Raw genomic sequence first — 24,974 nt, forward strand, 5'->3', positions numbered from 1 at the left:
CAATCGCCGTCAGCAAGCCCGTCGCCCCCGCCCCCCGCTCCCCCCGCCCCCCGTGCCGGGCCGTGGATTGGCCGCGAGAGCTAAGCCGCCCACTGACCGTCAGAGCCCGGATTGGCCGAGCGCCGCCCCGCGGCGACGCCTCCTGGCGGTGGCGGCGAGAGCGACACGTGGGGTTCGGGGGGGTGGTTTGTTTTTCCTCTCCCTCTCGGGCCCGGCCGCGAGGGCGGGGTCACGTGCCGGGAGGGGGGTCCCGCGAGCAGCGGCGACGCGTCACGTGAGGCGGGCAAAATGGCGGCTCCCGCGGACGGTAAGGCGCGAGGGCCGGGCGGCGCCGCTCCGGTCCGCTCCGCTCCGTCCCGCCGGCGGGGCCTGGGCGGTGCCTCACCCCCTCTCTGTTGCAGGCGCCGACCTGGAGGCCTCGCTGCTGAGCTTCGAGAAGCTGGACCGCGCCTCCCCGGACCTGTGGCCCGAGCAGCGTAAGTCCGGCGGGCCCGCGGCCGTCTGTCGCCCGGGGCGGGGAGCTCGCCCCGCCGCGGCGCGGCCCTTGGGCAGCTGCGCGGGCCGGGCTGGGCCCGCGGGGGCCGGGCGAGGGGGCGTTGGGGTGCTGCTCACTCCCCGCTGCCCTTCGTTTTCTCTTCCCAGTGCCCGGGGTTGCTGAGTTCGCCGCCTCCTTCAAAAGCGTGAGTGACCGCTGCTTTGCCTTTCGCGTTTCCCCCTTCCCGTGTGGCGGTAGATCCGCTGTTTCCTCTTGCGGGCTTTACACCTTTGTTCTGTAAAGCGTATCTCAGTTATTACTTCAATATATGCTGGCATAATCCTTTTGTTTTCAATCTCTTTTTTTCCCAATACATATGCAACTTACTGTGAATGAGAATTACACCTTGGAAGAAATAGAAGGTTTTAAACTTTAGGAAATCCCGCTTTTCGTACTGACTTTGGCTTGTGGGTGCTAGTGTGCCGTTTTTACTCTAAAAAGTCCAGGGAAGGCTAGAAAACAAGATTAAACATAAAAATACCTCGAAGAACACCTGGAACGTTCATATTTTTGCTGTCAGTGTAACTAGTTTTCAATAAGAGATCAGACTTCTTTGTATAATTCTAAAAATGCACTTGTCTGAGCGTGAACTTTTTCTTTTTCCAAAACAGCCTATTACAAGTTCTCCTCCCAAGTGGATGGCTGAATTAGAAAATGATGATATCGATATGTTAAAGGGTGAGTATGGACATTGTGGGTAGGAATTAAGGTTGCCAAGGCAGATGGGAATTCAGTACTTACTTAAGAGGCTTAAAACACTTGTTCTTTAAATGTTCTGGAGGTGGCCCAGCGGCCTCAGATCTCTAGCCCTCACATTTGCAGAATCTCCACCTCAGGAGTCTCTTTATCTTGTTAATGATACACGTTTTTCATTAATCTGGTTATCTCCAAGAAAATATTCAGATGTCAGTGGCAGGCTGATTTTTCAAAACAAGCATGCAAGAACTAGTTGAAGCAGTATAACGTTACATGTATTTCAGTTACCTCGCTTACCAATCTCACTGCATAAGTATAGTGGGTGTCTCCTCTGTTTTGAGAAGTGGCATGAATTTTTTTGATGGGCCTCAGCTGATCAAACTTGGTGAGCAGCTTAGACTTGTTGAGTGACTTGTTCAGAGATGCTCTATGCATGTGTCTTCACTCACAGGTCCAAGATCTCTAAGCGAATGGTAAGGCTGTATGAGCAAGTTACGGAAGGGGTAGCTAGCATGTAGATTTGCTGCATGTTATAGCTATTAGTTTGTAGTAAACATCGTTGAACATGCTCTGCCTAGTGTGAATTCCAGATAAACTGTTCTAAAGTGAAAGTGGGACAAATTAATTTCAACTTGCTGCAAGAAATGTGCTTAAACACACATTATTAGTGTATAGTAAGTCCATTCCCTTGCATACTCTTTTGTAGCTTGTTCACATAGCAATGTGAACTTACAAGAAGTTCCAAAATATGGGGCAAGTTGCTCATTGCAGTGGTGGCAGATTACAGTATGAACCAGATCCGTAGCTGTCTTTTTCAGTAGAGAAAGCTGGTCTTTTCTCAGTATGTTAAGATCAGGGGTGGCATCAGCTTGAATTTCAAACATACTCTGTTCACTGGAAATAGATCTTTTCGGAAGTATGACTTGAAAGTGCTCTGTGAAGTAGTAAACGGGTAAACTGTCACTAGAGGGCTATAGACAGTGTTAAAATTCACACTTTTCTCTCTTCTTAGAGTTGGGGAGCCTCACTACAGCTAACCTGATGGAAAAAGTTCGTGGCCTGCAGAACCTGGCTTATCAGCTGGGACTGGATGAATGTAAGTGCTGTACGCAGATGTGACTGCATTGCAAATCTTCCCATTAGAGCGTGCACTCATGGTACATCTGTAGCTAGAAAAGTGTCTTGGCAGATTTGGCAAGTGTCTGAGTCACAGTTAGTGACCTTCTAAAACAGGATGAGAGAGCGAGCTTACATCTCCAACTTACAGCCGACCTGCATGGGGGAAACTTCTTAGCAGAAATAACAAGAGGTCATATGTCAAATCTGGTATTGTCTAGTGGCACATAGACTTCTGTTCCTGACTTAACGTTGCCTTCGATAAGTCACTTTGCTTGATTTCCCACTCAGATACTAAAGCTATTTCTCAGAATACTTGTGGCAGTACTTCTGTCAAACTTCATGCACTGCCTCCACAGTGAAACTTTCATTTGTGTATGGGATTCTTCTATCACTTAGTGTTCATACTGTTTTCTGCTTCTGTAGCTGTTTTTTTCTACACTCAATTGTGGCAGGAGGTGATGTCATTGAGTACTAAAGTTGACCTTCGTCCCACTTACGAACAGCCAATTTTTATCAGTTTTTTGAAGAAGGAGCTGCTTTCATCATTGCATTTAGGACTCTGTTACCAGATCGATCCAGCTTTGAGGATTTCGGGAGTATTGTGTTTCTTTTAAATGCTACCTGTATGTACTGACACTTTTTTTTTCTCCCTGCTTAATTTTGGTCTAGCATAGACCTTGGTTGCAGTTACTCTTGGGCTACACAAAGCACCAAAAGTTTATAAGCTTACAGGTCTTTCACCTTCCTTTCAGTGGATAACAAAAAGCAGTAATAGACCTTGAGAGTCTTCTTGACTGTAAACCTAGGATATCCTAATGCTTTCTTATTAACAGATCATTAAGCCTATTTTAACACACTCCCTGCAAGTTTATTTTACTTTCAGTGCTAATGTCTGTTAAGACTGTGTGAAGCATTTAGTGGAGTAGAAGTTAAAGTATAACAATAAAACTGAGTCAAATACAAAGATTGGCTGATGATTGGCTTTCTCAGTTAAGCAGTAGGCTTAAATGTCAGGCAGCTTTGTCCTGCTAAATGGAGTTTAAGCAGAGCCTGAGTTACATTAAAGTTAACAAGGTTGTTGTTTCCTTAGCAATATTTGTTGCATGCATTTCCATTTATTTTTACTGAGAACAAATAAATACGGAAAGAAGACAAAGTGAGCGAACAATGAAATATCTGAGGTCCAACAGTCATAACCTTTAGTCTATAGTAACTGGAATCTTGAATTTTCAAGCTTTACGAAAGCTCTCCATGTTTGTAACTTCTTGTCACTGAAGTCTTATTTTCCTTTAGGCTATAAGACATTGAATGCTTTGTGTGTCATAATATACATTTACCTTAGGAAAATTTTCACAGAAAATTAGATGCGGAGTTTGAACAGAGCTTCTCAGGACTGTTTTTCCTAATATTGTCTTTAAGTTCTTTTCTCTTACAGACTTAGATAAGTGAGAGAACAAGAAGAAAAATCCAAAAGATCTGTTCGTTAAAGTTAAGGGACTTGTGGTTTTGGTCCAGAGGTGTTGGATTTGATTATATCTTTGTGGATTGAAATTTAATAGTCCCCTTTTGATTTGACTGTTAATTGGAACTGGCTATCAAAAACAAGATTAAAACCGCTGCTGACCAGTCTCCTCTAGATGGCAGCATGAGGCTTCCCGTAGAGGTCTTGCTATTTTTTTATAAAACTGTACCGTTTCGGTCATGATTTGAAGTTCTTCTTCCCAAGATTGTTTTTTGTGACATATTTCCTGTTCTGAATGTGCACTGTCTTTTTTTACAGTATTTTCAAATGTTTTATCTGTATTGAGTGCGAGAAACAATTCTGCTTCGTTGCATTAGCAACTTTTCCTTCCAACTCTCCTCTTCTACATCCCATCTCAAATCCTTTATATTTTCAAAGACTTCTGTTTTCATCCGAGTTACTGATAAAATGCTGTGCAGGACCAGAGTGATTCCTGCAGTACTCCGTGACAAATGTACCTATTGAGTGACTTTGTAGTTATGTTGTGAGGTCTGTTACTGAACCAGTTCACAGCACATTTCATGTTAATTTTGCATTAGAATTCATTAGGCAAAGTGACATGTGGGACTGGGTACTCTTCAAAAAGTTTATTCATCAAGGTACTATTGCAACACTAAAATTGAAATCTGAGCAATTGATTTGACATGATGTATTTTGATAAATTACTGAATTACATGCCTTGTTTCTTAAATTCATATGAACTGTCGTACTATTTTGTCTATATAAGCAGGCTTTCTTGACAAATTTGGAACAAATGTATTGAATGCTTTGTCCATCTTTGCTGCTTTCATCTAGGAATGGTTGAATACTATTATCTGGATTCCACATTTTTCTTATATATAATTCCTGCTGTCCCTAACTTTTTGGCCAAGGATTTCTCAGTTCCTCTTTTGGTTGCTTGCTTCTCACAGATTTCTGTTCTTTACAACTAACTTTCTCCCCTCTTTTTCCCATAGGGTTACCTTTACTTTCTGTAACCCTGGCTGTTTTGTTGAATGCCCCATGGCTGTGAATCAAATTAAATTGTTAACGTATATCTTACATTTTCTTTCCAGCTTGTTTGACAGCTGTTTTGATTTCCAGTTGTCCTCCACTTTTAAAGTAGCCAGTTTCACAGTCACTGCTGTTTCACTGGTCTGCACTTTAAGCTGCATATTCTTATGTGATTTAAATGATTATATCTTAATTAGTGCAGAGTTCTGTGAAAGTTTTTCTTTATCAGATGAAACTGAATAGACTTGCCTTGCTTGGATTGTAAGAGTAAGTTTAAGAAACAGTCGACTAGAAACTTCAGAGGTGACTTTTACTGTTAGAGGTCTGAGATACAGTGGATGTCATTCAGACTGGAATAATGCTAACAGAGCTTCCTCCGGTATTTTATATGGGCATCTGAGGAGTCAGGCTTCTTACCCTCTGTTACGATTTCTGTGCAGTATAGCACATACCTGTTTAGCCTGCAGTAGCTTTATCTGATAACACATCAGTCTCTGAGCATGTGGGATGATAATGTCAAAGGAGACCTTTGACAACTGGACTGATTAATGCTATTTTTGATAATGCTGGTTCCCTCCTCCTTGTCTGAGGGTTCAGTTACTTCTTTCTGAATAAGGTAACCATGGATCTGTCCAACCATGTATCTGATTCTTCTAGCTTCAGTAGTACCTCATACATTTAGCTCCTGCTCAGGCAAGATAAGTTGCTTATATTTGGTGTTGTTTTACCTTTGTAGTTTAAAAAGACTTCTGTTTGGCAGATATTTTGCAACTTTGTCATAATTTTTTTTTTTAACCAAATGGATAAGCGAGCACCTTGCTTTTTCAAAAAATGTATTTCTGACTGCTGGCTGCATGATCTCCTCTACTTGCATTTCCCTTTTACTAAGATGCAGGCCATTAAACTGCCAATAAAAGATGGGCTATCTTTCATAAATCAGAATTTCTTATTTGCACCATTTAATTTGCTGATGACTTATGTTGAAGATCTTGCTTGTGGACCAGAAAGGGTCTCCAGGGTGATCATGGGGAATCTCTTCTTCAGCTCTCCTTCTAGCATGCTAGTAGGCGGATTCTTGCTCACTCATGTCTGTTCCTTGCAGAATATTCTTCCCTTCCTTAGCACAGAAGTCACCTAAAGGATAGCTTTCCTTGAATGATGCAGGATTTTTGTAGCGTGAACCAATGTGTTTTTTAATTTTTACTCTCTTAAAGGATAGGCTATCCTTAGGTCTCTGGTTTGTGTGTTTATTCTTTACTACAAGGTGGTTCTGGAGTTCTCCAGCAGCTTCCAGGCTCAGGACCTCGTATCAGTAATAATAAAATCTTTTAAAATAAATTATTTTTCAACACCTCTTCTGAGGTCTCAGCTTGTGTTTCCTTGCCTCCCTTTTAAGCTATGTAAAATTCTACCTCATCCTCTTGCTTGTTACTGCTTTTCTCTTTTTGCTTCAGTTCTCTCATTAGAGCTTCTATTTTCCTTCTGTTAAAGAGTTATTTTATTGGTTAGAATACTTTGAAACCATTTTTAGTATTAAAAATCCTGCTTTGGCTGGATTTTGCTGTCCCTGTTAATGTGTGTATTGTAAGGGTGGGAGGAGGAACAGGGCTCAATGGACACACCTACTTTTAATTGTTCATGTAGTTAGGGTGACTTTGGGAGGCAATATCACTGCTGAAAGTGAGGTGCAGCCAGTCAGTGAGTCTCATCTCTGCTGTTGGCAGAAGTCTGGGGGGAAAAAAAAAGGTATAGGCATATTGCCTTGTTATGGGCTTTTTTCCCCGCTGTGTCCCTCAAGCTTTGCTTGGAGTGGGGTAGTGAGCACCACAGAATGAGGAGACCCCAGCTGATGTGGCAAGCAAGAGGGAGGTAGTTCTTACCTGGCAACCCGGTCACAGATCCTGACTCAATGTTTCTGGCCCACAAAGCAGCAAGTTCCAAAACACTTTGTGTAAATAACTGCAAATTTAGATACCTAGCTCTGTTTTTCCACTGTATGACCCATTACAGCTTTCAGAGCAACTGAGTCAAAGTTGACTTTAGAAGATTTTTTTAAAGTCTTGGTTTCATGAGCTAGCAGCTCTGGGAAGTGCATACATTGCTAGTAAGCAAACTTAAGTTGGTGTTAAGAGATTTTTATTATCCTTGATTGCAGTTATTTTTAAAGATCTGCCCTGTCATCCTTTTGAATATACATATACAGAGAGGTGTATCTGGGAACTACACACACAGAGAAAAATATGGTTTTCTTAAAAAATTAAAAAGTAAAATAAAAAATTTGGGTTTTTTTCCAAACTTTGGAACAAACCTATATGTAAAAATAATAGATAGGTAGGATGGGGAAGCAGGAAAAGCACCATGTCACTGAAGGAATGTGGTTGTCCAGGCACTTTCTGAAGGTCCTGCTGTTGCTTCCCTGTGAATCTTTGATATTTTTCAGATAACACCTGCTATACTGGTTCAGAAGTCCCAAAATGTGTGTATATATATACACACCTGGTATCACAGCCATGTTTATAAAATCTCACTGATGCCAGAAAGATTATCTGGCTGCTATGGTATCACAGTATAGCTTCGGTGATAATGACTAGTGCAAGACTTCCTGAAAAGCGTATTCTTTTTAAGCCCTAATATGCTTGTGGAGGTAATGGTGCTTTTGTGCAGTATCTGCCTTAAATATTAAAAATGTGGGATAACTGACCCCACAGATGTGAATACCATTTATAATTTCCATGTCAGTGACTTTTTGCTAGTCTGCTCTCTTATGTTAGATTAAATTTTTATTTGGAATTGAAGCTGTTTGTGCTTTTCCTCCTGTAAAATTAGGAATGTAAGAATGACTATTATCCAATGTCAAATCCTCAAACTCTTTCAAGAGCAATGAGACAGTTACTGAACACGCTTAACCAAGTCTCCCTATTCATAGTCCCCTGTGGTTATGGGTGCCCTGGCTTTCACTGGACTCTAGCAACTTTGCTCCTATTTTCTTTGTAACGCTGATTTATTTTCCGTATATATGTTCAAGCAAATTAAATACCAAGGGTGCAGTGGAAGAGCTATTTGATGCAAGCTATCAAGGGCCCAAGAATTAGACCTGCATGACCTGGGAGATGTCAGGTGAACAGCAAAAAGTTGGCCATCTTGTAGCACCACAAACTGGTAAACGAATAGTCAGCCAGGGTTTAGTCAGTCAGTGATAGTTTTCCTTAATATGGAGAATGAGTAAGTGACTAGAAGTTTTTAGCCTGGAGAGAGACAACTGGTGCAGTATGTGAAAAAGATCTGTAAAACTGATTAATGCAGAGAAAGCGTGAATAGGGAATGACTCTTCACTGTTTCTCGTAGTACAGGAGCCAGAGAGAGAATAAAATAGCGTGTCAGGATAGACGTGAGGAGATACTTGCACTGCGCATTGAAGTCAGAACTCATCGCTGCTGAAGGTTGTGGGCACGGAGTTTATCTCACTCAATAAATGAGGCAAATTATTGGAAGATAAATCCATCGAGGGTGTCTGACCACAGAGAAGTCACCAGTGGCTTGGAAATCTTGGAGATGCAGAAAGCTGGAGGAGATTACTAGGCAGGTACAGCTATGTGCTTCCCTGCTCTTCCGCTCTTCTATAGGCGTTTGACATCGGCACGTCAGAGTCAGGGTGGTGGGTTGGAAGGACCTTTTGTTTGACAGTGGGTTTTTTTTGTTTATTTATTTTAGTAATAGGCTAGACTGCATGGTATTTAAGCAACCGCTACCAGAAATCACCGAGGTGTCCCCGTAATGAAGAGACCCTTCCAGAGACAGCAAGAGACGGATGGGCACATGAATGAGGAACAGCTACCTTGCTCCCAAGTTAAGCTGTCCTTGGTTGTGAATTGTAGTCCTCTGCAGCCTCAGCAGCCTCTGAAATTTCTGGAAAATCATAAAGGAGTCCTTCTGAACTCCAGGCTATTTACAGATCGCCACTCTTTCTCAGATTGGTAGTCTTTGTTTTTTTATTTCTGTCAGATAAATGCTGTCTATCGTGATCTCTTGCCTGCAAGTTCAGGTTTTCTGTAGGCTTGGAGGGGTAGAGCAGGTTCCATCTTTTTCCTTCAGTGGGATTTAACTGTAGTGTGTTTTGAAACATACATACTTAGTTCTGCCTGTGATCCTTGCAGGCTACTCTTGACATGGATAATTTCAAAGCTAGGATAGCTCTTCCCTACGTGGTTGAATGTGAATTCACTCATTGAGTTGTGTTTTTGTTCGTTTAGGGTTTTTTTAATTTTTTTTTTTTCCTTTTTTGATGCTGATCATAGGTAGGATATGTTTAAATCAGGGGCTCCATCTTTGGTGGACTGAACTTGTATTACCTATTAAACTAAAAAACAGGGCATGGCAGTTATTGAACTTTGTGTAAGTTGTTGAATTAGAATCAAAGTAAGATGAGGAGGGAGGACAATGTATCCTCTTACTGAAACATCTCTTTCCTTTTCTGTAATGGATTGTCTTCTCCAGGAAGCCTTTAGGCTTCATGCCAAACATCTGGCCTTCGTACCCAAACAGGCTTATATCACTGATGTAATTGATCAGATTAAAATATTTCCTGACCATAACCACTTTTTCTTTAGTCCTGAGTCAGTCAACACAGAGGCTTTTTAAGCTCAGAAGCCTTACTTTACATTTGTGAACATGCCCCCACTTCCTGCAGTACAGTTGCCTAGTGTATTTTCTAGTTGCCTAGTGCCTTTCCTGGTCTGTATGTACACTTGTTTGTAACAAAATGTTTCAGATTCTTACATTTGTAGGAAGTCAACGTATCAACAGGTACGTGTAAGTAAAGAGTGTTTTAATATTCAGGGTGTTAGTGGGGTGTCTGTCTCATGGTGTTTTCTGAAATGTCTCATTGGCCCATTTTAGTAAAACCTGTATGTCTACTCTCTGCAGTCTGGGAAGTTGCATGAAAAAGTGAACTGGGTTCTTATGGTTTCTTGTTAGCCAAAATGAGGTTTTGGAATCTATGTAGAAGAGAAGACTCTTTCCTGAACCTGAACTCTTTCCTTATTTCCTTGGAGAAATAGTCTACCTAAAGTGTTGTGGTGGAGCTGGAGAAGAGAACTGACTTTTGGAGAAGGGAGAAGGAAGAAGGAAATAAAGTGAAAGGGGATCACGTGATGTGGATCCAAATCTAGATCACACAGCAGGAGTCTCAGTGCCAGTTATTAGGAAGATACAGTAATGTTCTTAAGATCTTGACTGCTGACAAAAGAGTAAGGAGGATGCTCACTTTTTCTTTGTTAAAAGCTGGCACCTCCAGAAGTATAGTGCTTCTAGCACTAGTGTGTCTGTATTAATCTGAAACAAGAAGGAAGAAAGTATGTTTTGGAATCGCCTACATTGTTCTAAATATGTTCGACTCAGAAGAGAACATTGTATGCCAAGTCTAGTGCTCATTATGTTCTTAAACTTAAAATAGACAGTTTATTTACTCTTGCAAGGTGAGCTGTCCTGCATAGGAGGAAGCAGTTTGAGGTGCGTGTACTTCAGTTATTTCTGCTCTGCTTAGGATTTTCTTTGTAGCAACTGTTTTTTTTCTTGGTTAGTTTCTACATTCCCTGCCTTGCTGAATGAATCTTCATCGTGTTTCAGTTTTGCCTGAAAGCATATTTCTCCCTTATTTTGTTATTTAGTACTGTGTTTGGCAAGGACTTTATGTGAAATAGTATACTTCATGTGCTTCAAAGCTTGAAGGCAGAGTTTTATAGCTGGACAACAAAATTATGCTCTTTGGACACTGGATTTCTGTAATATGCAGTTAGCTTAAGGATTTACTTAGCAGAGTTAGTAGACTTCTCCCAGAAAATGTCTCACACTTTGGATGGTTCATTTGTGGGTTAGGAGATGATCACAGAGTTTTTCAGGAACTACACAATCAGTTGAAATGGTTGTTTTTGTTTTCCTTAGTAGGAAAAAATATGGAGGCTGTTTTCAGTTTACATTCATAGTAATTCTTATTTGATTGTTTCAGAGCGGTGAAAAGAATGCTTACATTGTCCATTAAGGTGCTTATATGGCCCTGTCACTGTGATGTCCAAGCTGCTATGATTTCCATGTGAAACCTTGGCCTTTCTCCTGACTCTCTTTATACCCTCCTCCCACACTGTAGATCCACTTCTTCATTTTAATGCATAGCACTGTGGTGAGAGATACTCTGCATCTGCAGAGGGATGAGGAAATCTCCTTTCCTTTTACTGCTCACTGGGTGGCTTGCTTACAGGCAGGATTCTTCTGGGGCAGCTCCTGTTGGAAGAGCGAGACATCACAATGATGGCTTGAAATTGCCATTCATACGTGATCTGTGAATTGGCTAATTTTGACATGTAGGTAGTTAAGAAATGATTACAGTCAGAGGAGTCATGACCTCAACTCTTCATCATCTCCATTGGCTTGTGCCCCAGTTTGGAAGTGAAGAAGGTATAGGAAGTTTTAATTGTACCTGTGTGATTTATCCTCAGTCAGCTCTTTAATTTCTTCTGGCTGTCTGAGGTTTCCGACACGCTGTAAATTTCTCCAACTTTTTCATTATCTGCAATTTCTTTATGACTCATGAATCGGAGTGGAGAGAGAGTGTGGATTTACAGCAGAGATAAACATGTCCATAAAGTCTGTATCTGTGTCAGTAATTGTACTGCTGTCAGTGACTGTCCTGTTTTACAGGTCTCTCTTGGGAGAGGAACACGCTTTGCTACTAGTGTCAGAGAAGTGTTCGCTTTGATTTGCATTAACTTGCCAGGAGATTAGGTTGCGATGGTGAGGATGGAAATTGAGTCTGGACCTTGGCTGCTATTGTTTTTTTTAAATAAGTGGGTGTGTGGTTGAGTTGCCCTCTGTGCGCAGAAAAAAAAAGCAAGTCCAGACTGTTCTTAAATACAAAATCAGGGAGATACAGTCTACTGATGATATCAAATGTAATACTACCCATATGCATAAATTGTGCATTCTTACCATAAAACAAATGCTGTATCTAGGTAACTGTCATATATGGAAAAAATACTGCATGGATCCTTAGGGTGTTCTCTGTTTGCTGGTGAAATAGAATAAATATTTTTCTAAGCTTCAAGAAATTTCTGCATCTTTGCCTGCTTCCCCCTCCCTTACTCTGAGGGGAGAGTGCTATTGTGGATTTCGATGGCGAGTACTAATACAGCATCCTAGTCTCCAGGCATTGATGACTCTGCTTGCTGCAGAAGGAGGTGTATACTGTTGGAGTTTGAGAAAAGGGGAAAAAAATCTCTAAAACTCTCCTAAATGTGTCAAAAGTCCAAACTTCTGCAGTTTCTCTTTGCTTTTATTTTCTGTTTGATGCCTGTTGTTGATATTTGTGTATATGGAATCTCCTTTTGTTAGATTATATAGTTTGGGTTGGATTTTTTTTGTCTGTGACTTACCTTCTTACTGTGACAAAAAATTAGTAATTATTTTCTCACAAAATTATTTTTAAATGTTCAAAGTGACTGTAAAACCCCAAATTTCCCTGATCTCAGGTATGCACTGAGACCCCCAAATGTAGCTGATTGAATTTTTTAAGTCTGCTGGACACCTTTTACAGAAGGGAGATTATCATAAACAATGTAAACTCTGTGATTGCGTAGATAGCTTTTAAATGTGTATAGATGTAGGAGTGTTAGAAATGCTAAGATGACATCTGCCATTGCATGGTTGTTAATTCTGGAGCCTGATGTTGGAAATACAAAGGGGAGCTTTTCGAGTGTTAGACAGCGTCCATCTAGCTCTGGTAACTGAGTTTCCAAAGTTAATGTATAAGGACCATGTGCTGAGTGGCCCAACAGCTGGCAGATAACTGTGCTCTTAAAACTGCTGTTGATCTTAATGAGTGATGCTCAATGCAAGAGCAACATTATAAATAAAAGCTGAGTTACTATGAGATGCTTTTTACCTGATATTTATTGAAATGTCTGTCTTTTTTCCTTTTCTGTCATCTTCCTCCTCTCCTTATCTCATCCCCATACCTAGTTTGTGGATCTGATTTTGTTAATACAAAGGTCACCTCTGGAAGGTACTTCAACCAGGATGTATTACTTGCTTTATTAAAACAAAACCCAAACCAAGAAAACAACAAAAAACCCACACAAAACGTTTGTGTTATACCCTGGTATTCCTTTCTAAAAATGTCTCTTCTGAAAGTCCCCTTTGGCTCCTATAGTTTGTTCAGTAGTGGGAAGAAATGCTGCGAGTTTGATCCTTTCTGGAAAAGAGTTGTTGAGTTTATGTTGATAGAGTGAAGGTTGATCTAGATACTTCCTGTGGTTAAGAGAAGGGAGCCTTTTCAGTGTTAGTGGGGAAGAAGAGGAAGAGATCTGGTTAGTCTGGAGACTAACCGACCGAACTGCTTTGAAGACTGTGAAATCATTTATCTGATCCATCACCATTAGCTTTTGCAGGATTTTTGGTATGCTACTCAAAGCAGTAATTTGTGCTTTGTGAGGACATCTGGAATATTAGCATTGGTCAGTCAAGCAGTGGAACATGTTGTGCAACCACCAGGGTGATTGTGCAGTCTCTGTTCTTGGAGGTTTTCCAGACCTGACTGAATAAAGCCTTAAGCAACATGATCTGACCCCATAATTGAGCCTACTTTGAGTAGGAGACCTCCTGAGCCCTTGTAACCCAGATCATCCAGCAATTCGATGATTCTGTGATCTAAGATCCTTTCTAGAAGTAAGTTAATTCAAAGCCTGCATTCCCCAATCTCAGCTGAACACAGCACCAAACAGTTGGTTCAGCTTTGAGCAGGAGATCTCAGGTGCAACTCCATGGTCTGCCTCCATGTGAGCAGCCTGTTTAGGAACAAGAAGCCTAAGGATTCTTCTATCGCAGTGATGGCTTTCATGCTTTTTGGGGGTGATGAATGGACTTCCAAATACTTCCATCCACAGAGCTGATTGTGAGTCTATGCAACTTGGGCTGGGGAACCTGTTTTTCTGCATAGAGAGATACAGTCCATTCAGTATCATTCTTTAAGCAGAGGAAGAGAATGGTCCTCAGCACACACAGAGGTTCTTGTGTGTCTCTGCTCAAATGAACAGTGAAACTACCATCATCTGTCTAGACAAGCAAGGGGTCAGTGGGTCTTGACTGAAGAGCTTTTAGCCACAGAAGTGAAGGAATGGGCTGTCACATTAAAGCATTTCTACCTGCCACATGCTTGGCACAGAAAGAAACATGACTACAAACAAAATGTTCTTACATTATACTGTCAGAAGCCTATTTTTTGCTACTCTCATTCTGACAGGATAACTTGTAGACTACTGTCAGTGGAGGAATTGAGCATGGGGAAAAGTTTGATCAAGCATAAGGTTATGTGCATTTTTCCATTACAGTTTAAAGACACAAATGCCAAACAAATCTCAGGAGATACTCTGGCAGGGACTCTCAAACCTTTGCAACTGGTCTGTATTTATTATTTAAAATTCTTTTGCCATCTATACCTTTATCCAATTAAAACTTTTCTGCTTCTTCTGTGTTAATAGAACATTTCCTCTGTATTTACAAATATTGGAAAGATTATCCCTGTATCACCTCTGTCTGAAATGTTTTCCTGTAAATTTTGGGTTCTGGCAGGAGTGAAGAGAGAATTTTCTTCCACAGTATGGGTAGCTGGACCTATTTGCAGAGCAGCAGCTGATCCTAGTGAAAAATCGCACTAGACTGTGACTTTGGAGACCTTGGTTCAGTTTCTGGCACTACCACTGTTCTGCTTGGCCAGTTTATTTGCCTTCTCACGTGTCCCTGTTTCCCCAACTGTAAGATAGAGTTCATGTTAATGTTTTTTTGCAAGATATTGGAAAAATCACAGATTTAAAAAAAACAGCATGTAAAGCCTTTATCATTAAGTATCTGTGGTGGGTTGACCCTGGCTGGATGCCAGGTGCCCACCAAAGCTGCTCTATCACTCCCCCTCCTCAGCTGGACAGGGGAGAGAAAATATAAGGAAAGGCTCGTAGGTCAAGATAAGGACAGGGAGATGACTCAGCAATTACCATCATGGACAAAACAGACTCGACTCGGGGAAATTAATTTAATTTATTGCCAATTAGAAGTCAGAGTAGGGTAATGAGAAATAAAAAACAAATCTTAAAACACCTTCCCCCCACCCCTGTCTTCTTCCTGGCCTCAACTTCACTCCCGAATTCTCTGCCTCCTCCCCCTGAGTGGCGCAGGGGGATGGGGAATGGGAGTTGTGGTCAGTTCATCACACGTTGTCTCTGCTGCTCCTTCCTCTTCACTCTCTTCCCCCGCTCCAGTGTGGTGTCCCTCCCACAGGAGACAGTCCTTCACGAACTTCTCCAACTGCTCCTTCCCACGGGCTGCAGTTCTTCATGAACTGCTCCAGCGTGGGTCCCTTCCATGGGGTGCAGTCCTTCAGGAGCAGACTGCTCCAGCGTGGGTCCCCCACAGGGTCACGAGTCCTGCCAGCAAACCTGCTCCAGCCCCAGTGTGGGCGCCTCTCCCCACGGGGCCACAAGTCCTGCCAGGAGCCTGTTCCAGCGTGGGCTTCCCACGGGGTCACAGCCTCCTTTGGGCATCCACCTGCTCCAGCGTGGGGTCCTCCATGGGCTGCAGGTGGATATCTGCTCCACTGTGGACCTCCATGGGCTGCAGGGGGACAGCCTGCCTCACCATGGTCTTCACCAGGATGCCTGGGGCACCTCCTCCCCTTCCTTCTTCACTGACCTTGGTGTCTGCAGAGTTGTTGCTCTCATATTCTCACTCCTCAATCCGCTGCTGTTGTTCCACCACAGTTTTTTTCCCCCCTTCTTAAATACATTATCACAGAGGTGCTACCACCGTTCCTGATGGGCTTGGCCTTGGCCAGCGGCAGGCCCATTTTGGAGCCGACTGGCATTGGCTCTACTGGACACAGGGGAAGCTTCCAGCAGCTTCTCACAGAAGCCACCCCTGTTACTCCCCCTGCTACCAAAACCTGGCCATGCAAACCCAATACAGTATCCTATGCTGTTTGTTGTTGTCCCCTGCTTGCTCCTATTATATGCCACCAGAAGGCATCATTAGAATATTGTGTATGACGGAAGTAAAATGAGAATGTGGTGATGAAACAGATCCTAGCATCAAGTGCTCTTCAGCCTGGGGCCCAAGCAAGGTAACCAAGAAAAGCAAGCCTATTCTCAGCTGTTTACAGACATTATATATACAAATTTTTCTATTTGCAAGCAGCATAAAGGCTAAAAATCAGTAGTATGTATCCATCCTAATACCAGGGATTATTTACCTCTTTGGTGGCACATTTGCCCTGCTAGCTCAGAGGCAGTGGAGTTACTCAGTACATAAGGATCAGTCTCATTGTTTCGTTCAGCCAGCGTTTGTGCTTTGAGAAAGGAAATACAGCGTGTTTGTCAAATAGACTGAACATATGTTGGTAGGGTATTGCTATATTCCTTTTCAGTTTTCTCTGTTTTGGATCAGGTGATAATGCATACAAGGCTATGTGAAAAATCTAGCATTTTGTCGCTTTGTTGAGTGGTTTCAGTTGTTCTGAGCATGAAGTCTTCTGTAAGATCAATAATGGACTTGCCACCTTGCCTCTTGCATCTCCAGTAAATGCAGCTCTGAACATCCCGTCTGTATAATGTTGCTAGACCAAGTCTGATAGTATCTGTCTCTTATTGCCTCATTAACTTGTGAGCATTAGAACAAGATAAAAATGCCCTAAAGCCTCTTATCTGATGATTGTTGTAACCTTCTGAGTGCCATTAGTTTAAGTTTGCAATCAAATGCTTCCCCTGAGTATAAGGAGCACTGATTAAACCTGAAGTGTCCCCAGAGGCTTTTACAGCTGTCATGGGGCGGTGGCTGCCCCTCTCCAAAAGGAAAAGGGGGGCTGGAGGTCCCGGTGGGGCGGCCACTCTGCAGACCTCCACGTGGCTGCCTCAGCTGTTCTGCTTTGCCTAATGAATTGTTTTACAAGGAGAGGCTGGATATTGTCATCACAAGCTGCCTTCCCCAGGGACTGAAGCCAGCCTGATAATGACTAATGTTAGTGATAGTAATTGAAGTGTGATGGTTCTCCAGGGACTTGCACATGCGTAGAGCTGTCAGGCACTTGTGGCTGGTACAGTCCCATGAATACCTCAGAAATGCTTTTTAATTGCTTGACTTTCATAACTAGTTCCCATATATCTCCTGCAGAAATAGACGTTTTATGGGGGGAGGGAAAAGAAGCTGAGGACTCTGCTATGACCCTTGGTTTACACATCTAGTTTACTGCCCTGACGTGTTTCTAATGAGGATGGCTGTGTGTTCTTGCTCCCCTCAGGTCTTGGTGTGGATCTGCTCGGTGTCTCTGACCAGGTGTGTCCAACTGATTTCACCTGACCATACCTTTTGTTTTATGTCTAAACCCTGTCTTCTGTGGTGCCGATCCTTGATGCATAGATGGTACTTGATTATAAAGGAACACAATAACTTTATTTCAGAATATCAAAGGATCACTGGTATTAATAGAGTGGAAGTAATGATAGCTATTTGCATTTTGTTAGGCATTGAAAACTGGATATAAGATAGAATAAAAATCTTGTAAAAAAACCTAGCATATCCATGTGTCCTAACAGGACTGGAGTTTATGGCCATGAGCTTTTGGGGGTTTAGGGCAGAGAGCCGAGCAATCTGTATAAAACAGAGTGATTTTTTTTCTGATAACTTTCTCCTTTGGAAATGCATTATTGAATATAGCAGTGAGCTTGAGATAAAAATCACTGGAATGGGGGACCATACTTCCGACTTCCTGGATAGCCTTTTTGTGTGGGGGGTGGGTTTTTTGCTGGGTTTGGGGGGGGGGGGGGGGGATTGTTTTGTGGTTTTTTAAGTGCCATGTTGGGATTGGCAGATGAAGCCCATGGATTAAATGAATGTTTTCTGCCAGAAATTGCATAGATCACAACATTATATCAATTCAGGAAACAACTTCTAACAGGACCATGAGAATTGCCATATTCAGACCAGTACTCTCTCAGTGTCTTGCCCCTGTCAGCGGACTGTCAAGTGTGAAGAGCTACTCACCATTCTGCACAATTACGGAGGAGCAGGCAAAAGGAGGTTTCTTGCCAACCCTCACCAACAGCAGTTGGTGTATTCCCTGAAACGTGAAGCTTCTATAGCTTTATCTATTGAAAATTTACCTATTTCTACATTTTTATGTAATACTTCTTCAGGATCTTGTTAAATTCTAACAATATAATGTCATATGATTTTTAATTAAAGAGCTAATAACTTGAGTGCATGAAAGCTTACATTCCCCCCGCAGCTATATCCATTAGTCTAATAATGTAAGACTTTTATCTCCTTGCAAATTTTGCTTTGCCTTTATTTCCTCTTATGGATTTCTTTAGACTGATTTCATTATTGTTCCTCTGTTGTTTTTTTTTTAATTCATTTCTATACAGTTTGTTTTCATTAAACAAGTCTAACTTTAATGGCTATAAAAGGACTTCTCATGTATGAATTAATTGGATCTGGTGTGATATTGTTGTACTGGACTGAGAGCTCTGGTGGCTTACTTTGCTACTTATAAGGCTGGTCTTTTCTGAGAGTCTATAGAGTGAAAACAACAGGTCTCCTCTGTCTCGGTGCTGGCTTGGATAGAGGAAGAATGAAATTCATGTTGCTACTGCTTAAGGTAGCCGTGAGGACAGAATGGATTTATTCACAAAGCTGAGTGACCAAGAGGGGGAGCTTGGAAAAGAGATAGGAAAGGGGAGACCTTGCCAAATGGAAAACATTTTCTTCGTCCTAGTTGTTGAGGGTGCTTGGAAGTATATATTCACCAGGTACCTACCAATTGCATAATACTGAGAGAGAAAAGGATAGACTGGCTGAAGGTCGGATTTTTAATACTAGATCGATCCTGCGACTATGGAACAGATGTACAAGGTCAGATGATAAGACAGAAATGTACAGGGAGGGGAAGGGAATGAACCTAATTTTTTGGTACTAAATCTTATTTTTGTTTCATCTGTTTTTAGGTGACTCAATTCAGCCCACTCTGAAGTCATTGTGAAGTATCTTAGTAAATTTAGAATGAGTTAAAATAGGTCATACTAATTCATTCCAGCCACTTTATCGATTTAAGTGTTGCAAACTGTGTTTTGTTGCTCTTACTCGTATGTTGCTCTGTAAGTGTAGGTCTGTCTGGTTTCAGGCCTAGGGGCAATCTTCTGAGAAGCCTAGAATTTAAAGAGAGCACTTCTCTCCAACTCTTCCAGAGCATCCTAAAAGGCCACTCTAGGAAATGGAACTTGTAAACGAGACCCAGCCTGAGCTGTGGGAAAGAAGTACAGTTTAGAAGGTCACAAGAAACATTTTGATCATGTGGCTAGGAGGCTTCTTTGAATTAATTTCTTGCCTGAATTCCCTTGTTTAAAAACTGTCTTTTTTAGGGGAAAAAAATTCCTGTCTCACTAAAACAAATTAATAGTGATGGAGAATTTACTACATACCTATTGCTTACTTCTCTATTAAAAATCTAACTCTTGATCCTAATGTGAATTTGTCTGGGTGCTGAGACATTTTGAATTGTCTCTGTCTATACCAGAGGGTTTTGCCGTGGCTTTTTGAGTTCTATCTGGAGATCAAAAAAGGGTGCTCAATGCCATTGCCAGCAGAGTAAACATACTACCTTTTCTCATCATATTCATTGCAAGTTTGTTCTTCACCTTCCCCCTCCAGTGAAGTGCTGGCTCTTAGAAATTTATTTTGGTAATAAAACATTACTTTATACTTGCCCGTGAAAGTACGTTTGAAGGCTGTTTGTGGATTCTTTAAAGTGTCCAAGAGATTGTTGTTCCCTGAGCACGCTGCAAACTCGTATCATAATTAAACCGGATGAATTAGCACGCGGAAAGTTACACTCATAACTTAGAATCATCATAGAATCATTGAGGTTGGATTCTTTCAGTGGTTAACTTAGGCTCTTAAAATGTGGAACCAAACCTGTGGTTGGTGTGCTGTACTTCAGTTGTCAGTCCCAAAATGTTATGTATTGATGGGGTTTGGTTCTCAGAAAATGGGTGGGTTTATTCTTTCAGAAATTTTATTCTTGCAGAAATTTTTGGTCACAATGAGGAGAGAATAAAGTTGTGTTTACTGCTTTTCACAGTTGTAAGTCTTGACAGTAAAGCTGAAGGATATAGTTAAATTCTTTTCCTGTGATTTATCTTACAACTTTTTACTATAATTGGGGAGATGGGAATAGGAAACTCCATGCTGCATAAGCAGAGATTTTTCAGTTCGTAATTTAATTTTGATGAGATCTTTTTACTGATTAGTTGCTACAGCACAAGCACAAGAGTGGAGGTAATTTAAAGGTGTCTAATAACCGACTAAGCAGATTTTGCTTGTGTGTTGTTTTGAGCACTGTTTTAGTGAAAGCTAGTGAAGCTTATTATAATAAAGTTCAGCAGAATATATTTTCTGTGTAGAAATTATTTTACATTGATAGGGCATTTCCATATGGAGAGCTTTCTGTGCTACGAGGCATATATTGACATATTGTTTAAATTGCACAAAGTGCCAATTATTTTGGTGTCAGTATACACTGTCATGTAAAATCTGGCTTTCCAGATCTTTGATGTTTTACAAACACCTGTATTGTAAATAATATAAGTCTCTCTTTAAGTCCTTGCACGATGTCTCTGAAACCTATTCTTACATTTTAAAGCTTTGTAGGTTCAGTGGCAATTCAACAAATATTAGCTCCCATTTTCTTCAAATTAAAACATGACTTCTGTGTTCTCACTCTAGGGTTTAATCTCTGTTCTGCTGAACGAGGTAAAATCAGGTTTGGTCAGTGGCTGGAGGGGAATCCATGAAGAGCCCAGGTGTTGCAACAAGCAGCGTTGGTGCCCTTCTCCCGGTGGGTTGCTGAACTGTTATCCTGTGGTAGCTCTAGAGGGCTCTCTGCTGTTGGAAATGTTACACAAAGGTCTTAATAACCTGTTGGTTATTGAAGAACTCGTAACACTTTTTTTGCAAATGCTAACCTCATTGTCATCAGCAAAATACAGCATATACAATTAGATTCTAATTTTCTCCAGTGTCAATTAGAGATTCTCATTTTTATTCTGAACTGTGTTCTGCAGGAAGTAATTTTTGTGTATGCAGTCTGCGAAGTTCCTTGTGTAAGTCACTGGAAGTATGATGTTATCAGCACTGACTATATGTGCAAGAAAGACAGGAAATAATTATCCCAGCTTTTATTGTAACCATGCAGTTTGTTACTGTAGTAATGTTAGAAGTATACGGGCATTGTTACGGGAGCGTTAAAAATAAATGTTTAAGATGGATGACTAGATAAGACAGGATGAAAGTATGAACAGTAATTTTCAGCAGGGTAATAGGCATTTGTCATCGAGTGGCATTTAGAAAGGAAGCTATACCTGTGTAATACTTTTGGTTTTTATTTCCAAACCCTTCCTTTGGGTGTTACACAGGGACGTGAATCCCAGTTCTGCCTTGGTGGATGTGCAGTATCTTGCTGGGTTCAACTGGGTGTTCTGTATCAGACTCGGTTACGTTAAAACGGACTTTAAAATGGTTGGTTTGAAAATGAGTCAAGAAGTTAAAGATTATGATGCTGTGTTCTCTGTTGTAATACTAAATTCTATTCTCTTACAGTTTTGTAGGTTTGCTTTTCCATATACATGGTTTTGTGCTGACAGTGCATTGCATAAGGGAAGCTGATGGCTTGGGAAGCTACCTGGTGACATTTGGGGGGGTTGACATGCAGATAAGAATGCAAGGCAGTTGGATAGGTAAGCCCTTTCATTGCGTGTATGCGCTAACATGAGCAGCGGTGTGTAATAATTTCAGCGCTAACACTGGTGTCTTAAACATAGCCAAGGAAGAAACATTTACTGACATGAATGACAACGGTTTGCATCTCCAGGAGCAATTGTCTTTGGTTTCAGAAAGCCAGCGCTGCACTGCTTTCACTCAGTTGTGTTTCGAAAGCTGTGAAGACTAGAAGTAACTAGAAATAACATCTGTGAAAACTAGAAGACTAGAAATAACATTTGTGAACACTAGAAATGACTGCAACGTGATTACAGTTTATATTCTCCAATGCATTTGGGCAGCATGGGTCGGACATCCGATGGAATAGAATCATAGAATCATAGAATCATTGAGGTTGGAAAAGACCTCTAAGATCATCGAGTCCAACCGTCAACCCAACACCACCATGCCCACTAAACCATGTCCCTAAGCACCTCATCTACACGTCTTTTAAATACCTCCAGGGATGGGGACTCCACCACTTCCCTGGGCAGCCTGTTCCAATGTTTAACCACTCTTTCAGTAAAGAAATTTTTCCTTACATCCAATCTAAACCTCCCCCTGCCGCAACTTGAGGCCATTTCCTCTCATCCTATCACTTGTTACTTCGGAGAAGAGACCGACACCCACCTCGCTACAACCTCCTTTCAGGTAGTTGTAGAGAGCGATGAGGTCTCCCCTCAGCCTCCTTTTCTCCAGGCTAAACAGTCCCAGTTCCCTCAGCCGCTCCTCATAAGACTTGTTCTCCAGACCCCTCACCAGCCTCGTTGCCCTTCTCTGGACACGCTCCAGCACCTCAATGTCCTTCTTGTAGTGAGGGGCCCAAAACTGAACACAGTATTCGAGGTGCGGCCTCACCAGTGCCGAGTACAGGGGCACGATCACTTCCCTACTCCTGCTGGCCACACTATTTCTGATACAGGCCAGGATGCCATTGGCCTTCTTGGCCGCCTGGGCACACTGCCGGCTCATGTTCAGCCGGCTGTCAACCAGCACCCCCAGGTCCTTCTCTGCTGGGCAGCTTTCCAGCCACTCTTCCCCAAGCCTGTAGCGCTGCATGGGGTTGTTGTGGCCGAAGTGCAGGACCCGGCACTTGTCCTTGTTGAACCTCATACAGTTGGCCTGGGCCCATCGATCCAGCCTGTCCAGGTCCCTCTGCAGAGCCTTCCTACCCTCGAGCAGATCAACACTCCCGCCCAGCTTGGTGTCATCTGCAAACTTACTGAGGGTGCACTCGATCCCCTCATCCAGATCATCGATAAAGATATTAAACAAGACCGGCCCCAGTACTGAGCCCTGGGGAACACCACTCGTGACCGGCCACCAACTGGATGTAACTCCATTCACCACAACTCTCTGGGCCCGGCCGTCCAGCCAGTTTTTGACCCAGCGCAGAGTCCACCTGCCTAAGCCGTGAGCCGCCAGCTTCTCTAGGAGAATGCTGTGGGAGACAGTGTCAAAGGCCTTGCTGAAGTCCAGGTAGACCACATCCACAGCCTTTCCCTCATCCACTAGGCGGGTCACCTGGTCATAGAAGGAGATCAGGTTGGTCAAGCAGGAGTGCTGCAGTTTTCTGTATGTAAAGAAGCTTATGTATTGAGGGAGTGAAAATAATGTTGAGTTTGATGCTCAGCTAGCTCCCCAGTAAGAACATACACAAGTGTCCTGCTTTACCTGCTCCGTGGTGAGTTCCGTCTTGTGTACTCTGCAAAGCCCTCGCTTGAAATCACCATTGTGAATTTACTGCTGAAGGGGGAAAAGGTGAAGTATGGCTAGATTCAGGAAGGGAAAGGGTTGTCTTATTTTCATTGGTAGCATTTGCAGTTCCCCAAGCAATGAGGACTGGAGAAACTGGCTGTTGAGAGCCACATCTTGATTAGATGTTTGGACCTGTTGTAAAATCCTGTGATGTCTGCCGGTTGTGCCAGTGTGGAAATCCTCCTTATACAGTGGAGGAAAGGTATTGAGAAATCTTTCCTGTAAATTCTGTTTTCTCCTTCCTCTAGGAGCTACTTTTCATAGTAGGAAAAATACGCTGAATTACCCTTGTCTGCATAAAACACAAACTAATAACAATTAAGCTATTGATTACTTTTTCGGGCAGTAAAAAGATGCTTCTTCCAGGATTCGTTTCCCCATGCCATCCCTGACTTCAAACACCTGCAACACACGAGTTCTGGTCATAGATGAATTCGAACGCTCATTCCTCCTAGCATTTTGGATGTATTTATTGCATGTACTACATCTTTTCATGTCTGACCACTGTAATTTGAGAGGAAATCTTATCTTTTTTATTGAAGGGTATGGGTTGTACTAGTTTAGTTGAAGTGGGGATTTTATATCGGTTTTAATACACTAGTGAAATTTTTGCGTAATGAGATCTTAAGCAAATTAAAACCTTGTATGCAACTATGGAGCTTGTGCTTGTAAATTCAGAGGGTAAACATAGGTGTAGCCAGTTTTAAACTACGTAGGATTTTGGATTGTTATTTGAAATATATTTTCAAGTAATTGTGATTGAACTGAGAAAATTTCTGTGAGATACAATATTGTGGAGTGGCATCTGCATCCTCCATTATTTATGCTTTGACTTGTTAGTTTTGAATACTTTCCTAGTCGGTTAATAATCAGATCAGAGTACTGAAGTCACTGAACAAAATGTCTGATAACAGTGTCTCAGAATTAGTGTTACAGAAATGCTCTCAATATGTTTAAACATGCTTCTGCCTATATTCCATATAACACTGTACATTGTTAAACCCTGTCAGTTTTGAGATCCAAATTATTTAGGAAAAAATGAATTAAAAATACCCTTTTGGCTATTGCATCTGCCTGAAGGACATCCTCCTTGTTCAGAAGATTTAAAAATACAATCCCTATGTTTACTTCCCAGTTGAGCTGTTCAGAAAAGTCACTAAACGCAGAGGGGGATACGGTGAAAATTACTTGGCACAAATTTGTATGGAAAAGAAAAAGGAAATAAACATTTTTTTATAGTCTTCCATTCCTAGTTGTTTTATGGTTAAGTAACTATGGTGGGTAAAATTCAGATGAATGAGTTTCAGAGATCACTACACAGCTGAAAGGGATAAAAAGGAAGTGTTTTTCACCAGTGGTGGCCTTGAACCTTCAGAGGCCTGTATATAAGCTTTATGTTATCTGAAACTGTATCTAATTGCCTTAAGATGTATTAAGTGCATGTAAGTCTTTTCACTTCAAGGTCTGCTTTTTACTGAGTTCTCCATTTCTCTGTTTAAACAATAG

The 24,974-nt window shown here is 41.8% G+C and overlaps 1 protein-coding gene across 2 annotated transcripts in view; it reads left to right on the top strand.

The window, feature by feature from the left end:
- Positions 1–235: 235 nt before the first annotated feature.
- The window catches only part of LIN52 (lin-52 DREAM MuvB core complex component), a 49,882-nt gene continuing 25,143 nt past the window's right edge, over positions 236–24,974 (top strand). For both annotated transcript variants that reach the window (XM_076345094.1, XM_076345093.1), the window contains exons 1-5: positions 236–307; positions 402–476; positions 643–680; positions 1,147–1,213; positions 2,244–2,327. In XM_076345094.1, coding sequence (XP_076201209.1) covers positions 289–307; positions 402–476; positions 643–680; positions 1,147–1,213; positions 2,244–2,327 — 283 coding nt within the window. In that variant the 5' untranslated portion in view covers positions 236–288. The remainder of the gene's footprint in view (positions 308–401; positions 477–642; positions 681–1,146; positions 1,214–2,243; positions 2,328–24,974) is intronic.

Source organism: Aptenodytes patagonicus, chromosome 7, assembly GCF_965638725.1.
Source record: "Aptenodytes patagonicus chromosome 7, bAptPat1.pri.cur, whole genome shotgun sequence".
NCBI lineage: Eukaryota > Metazoa > Chordata > Aves > Sphenisciformes > Spheniscidae > Aptenodytes > Aptenodytes patagonicus.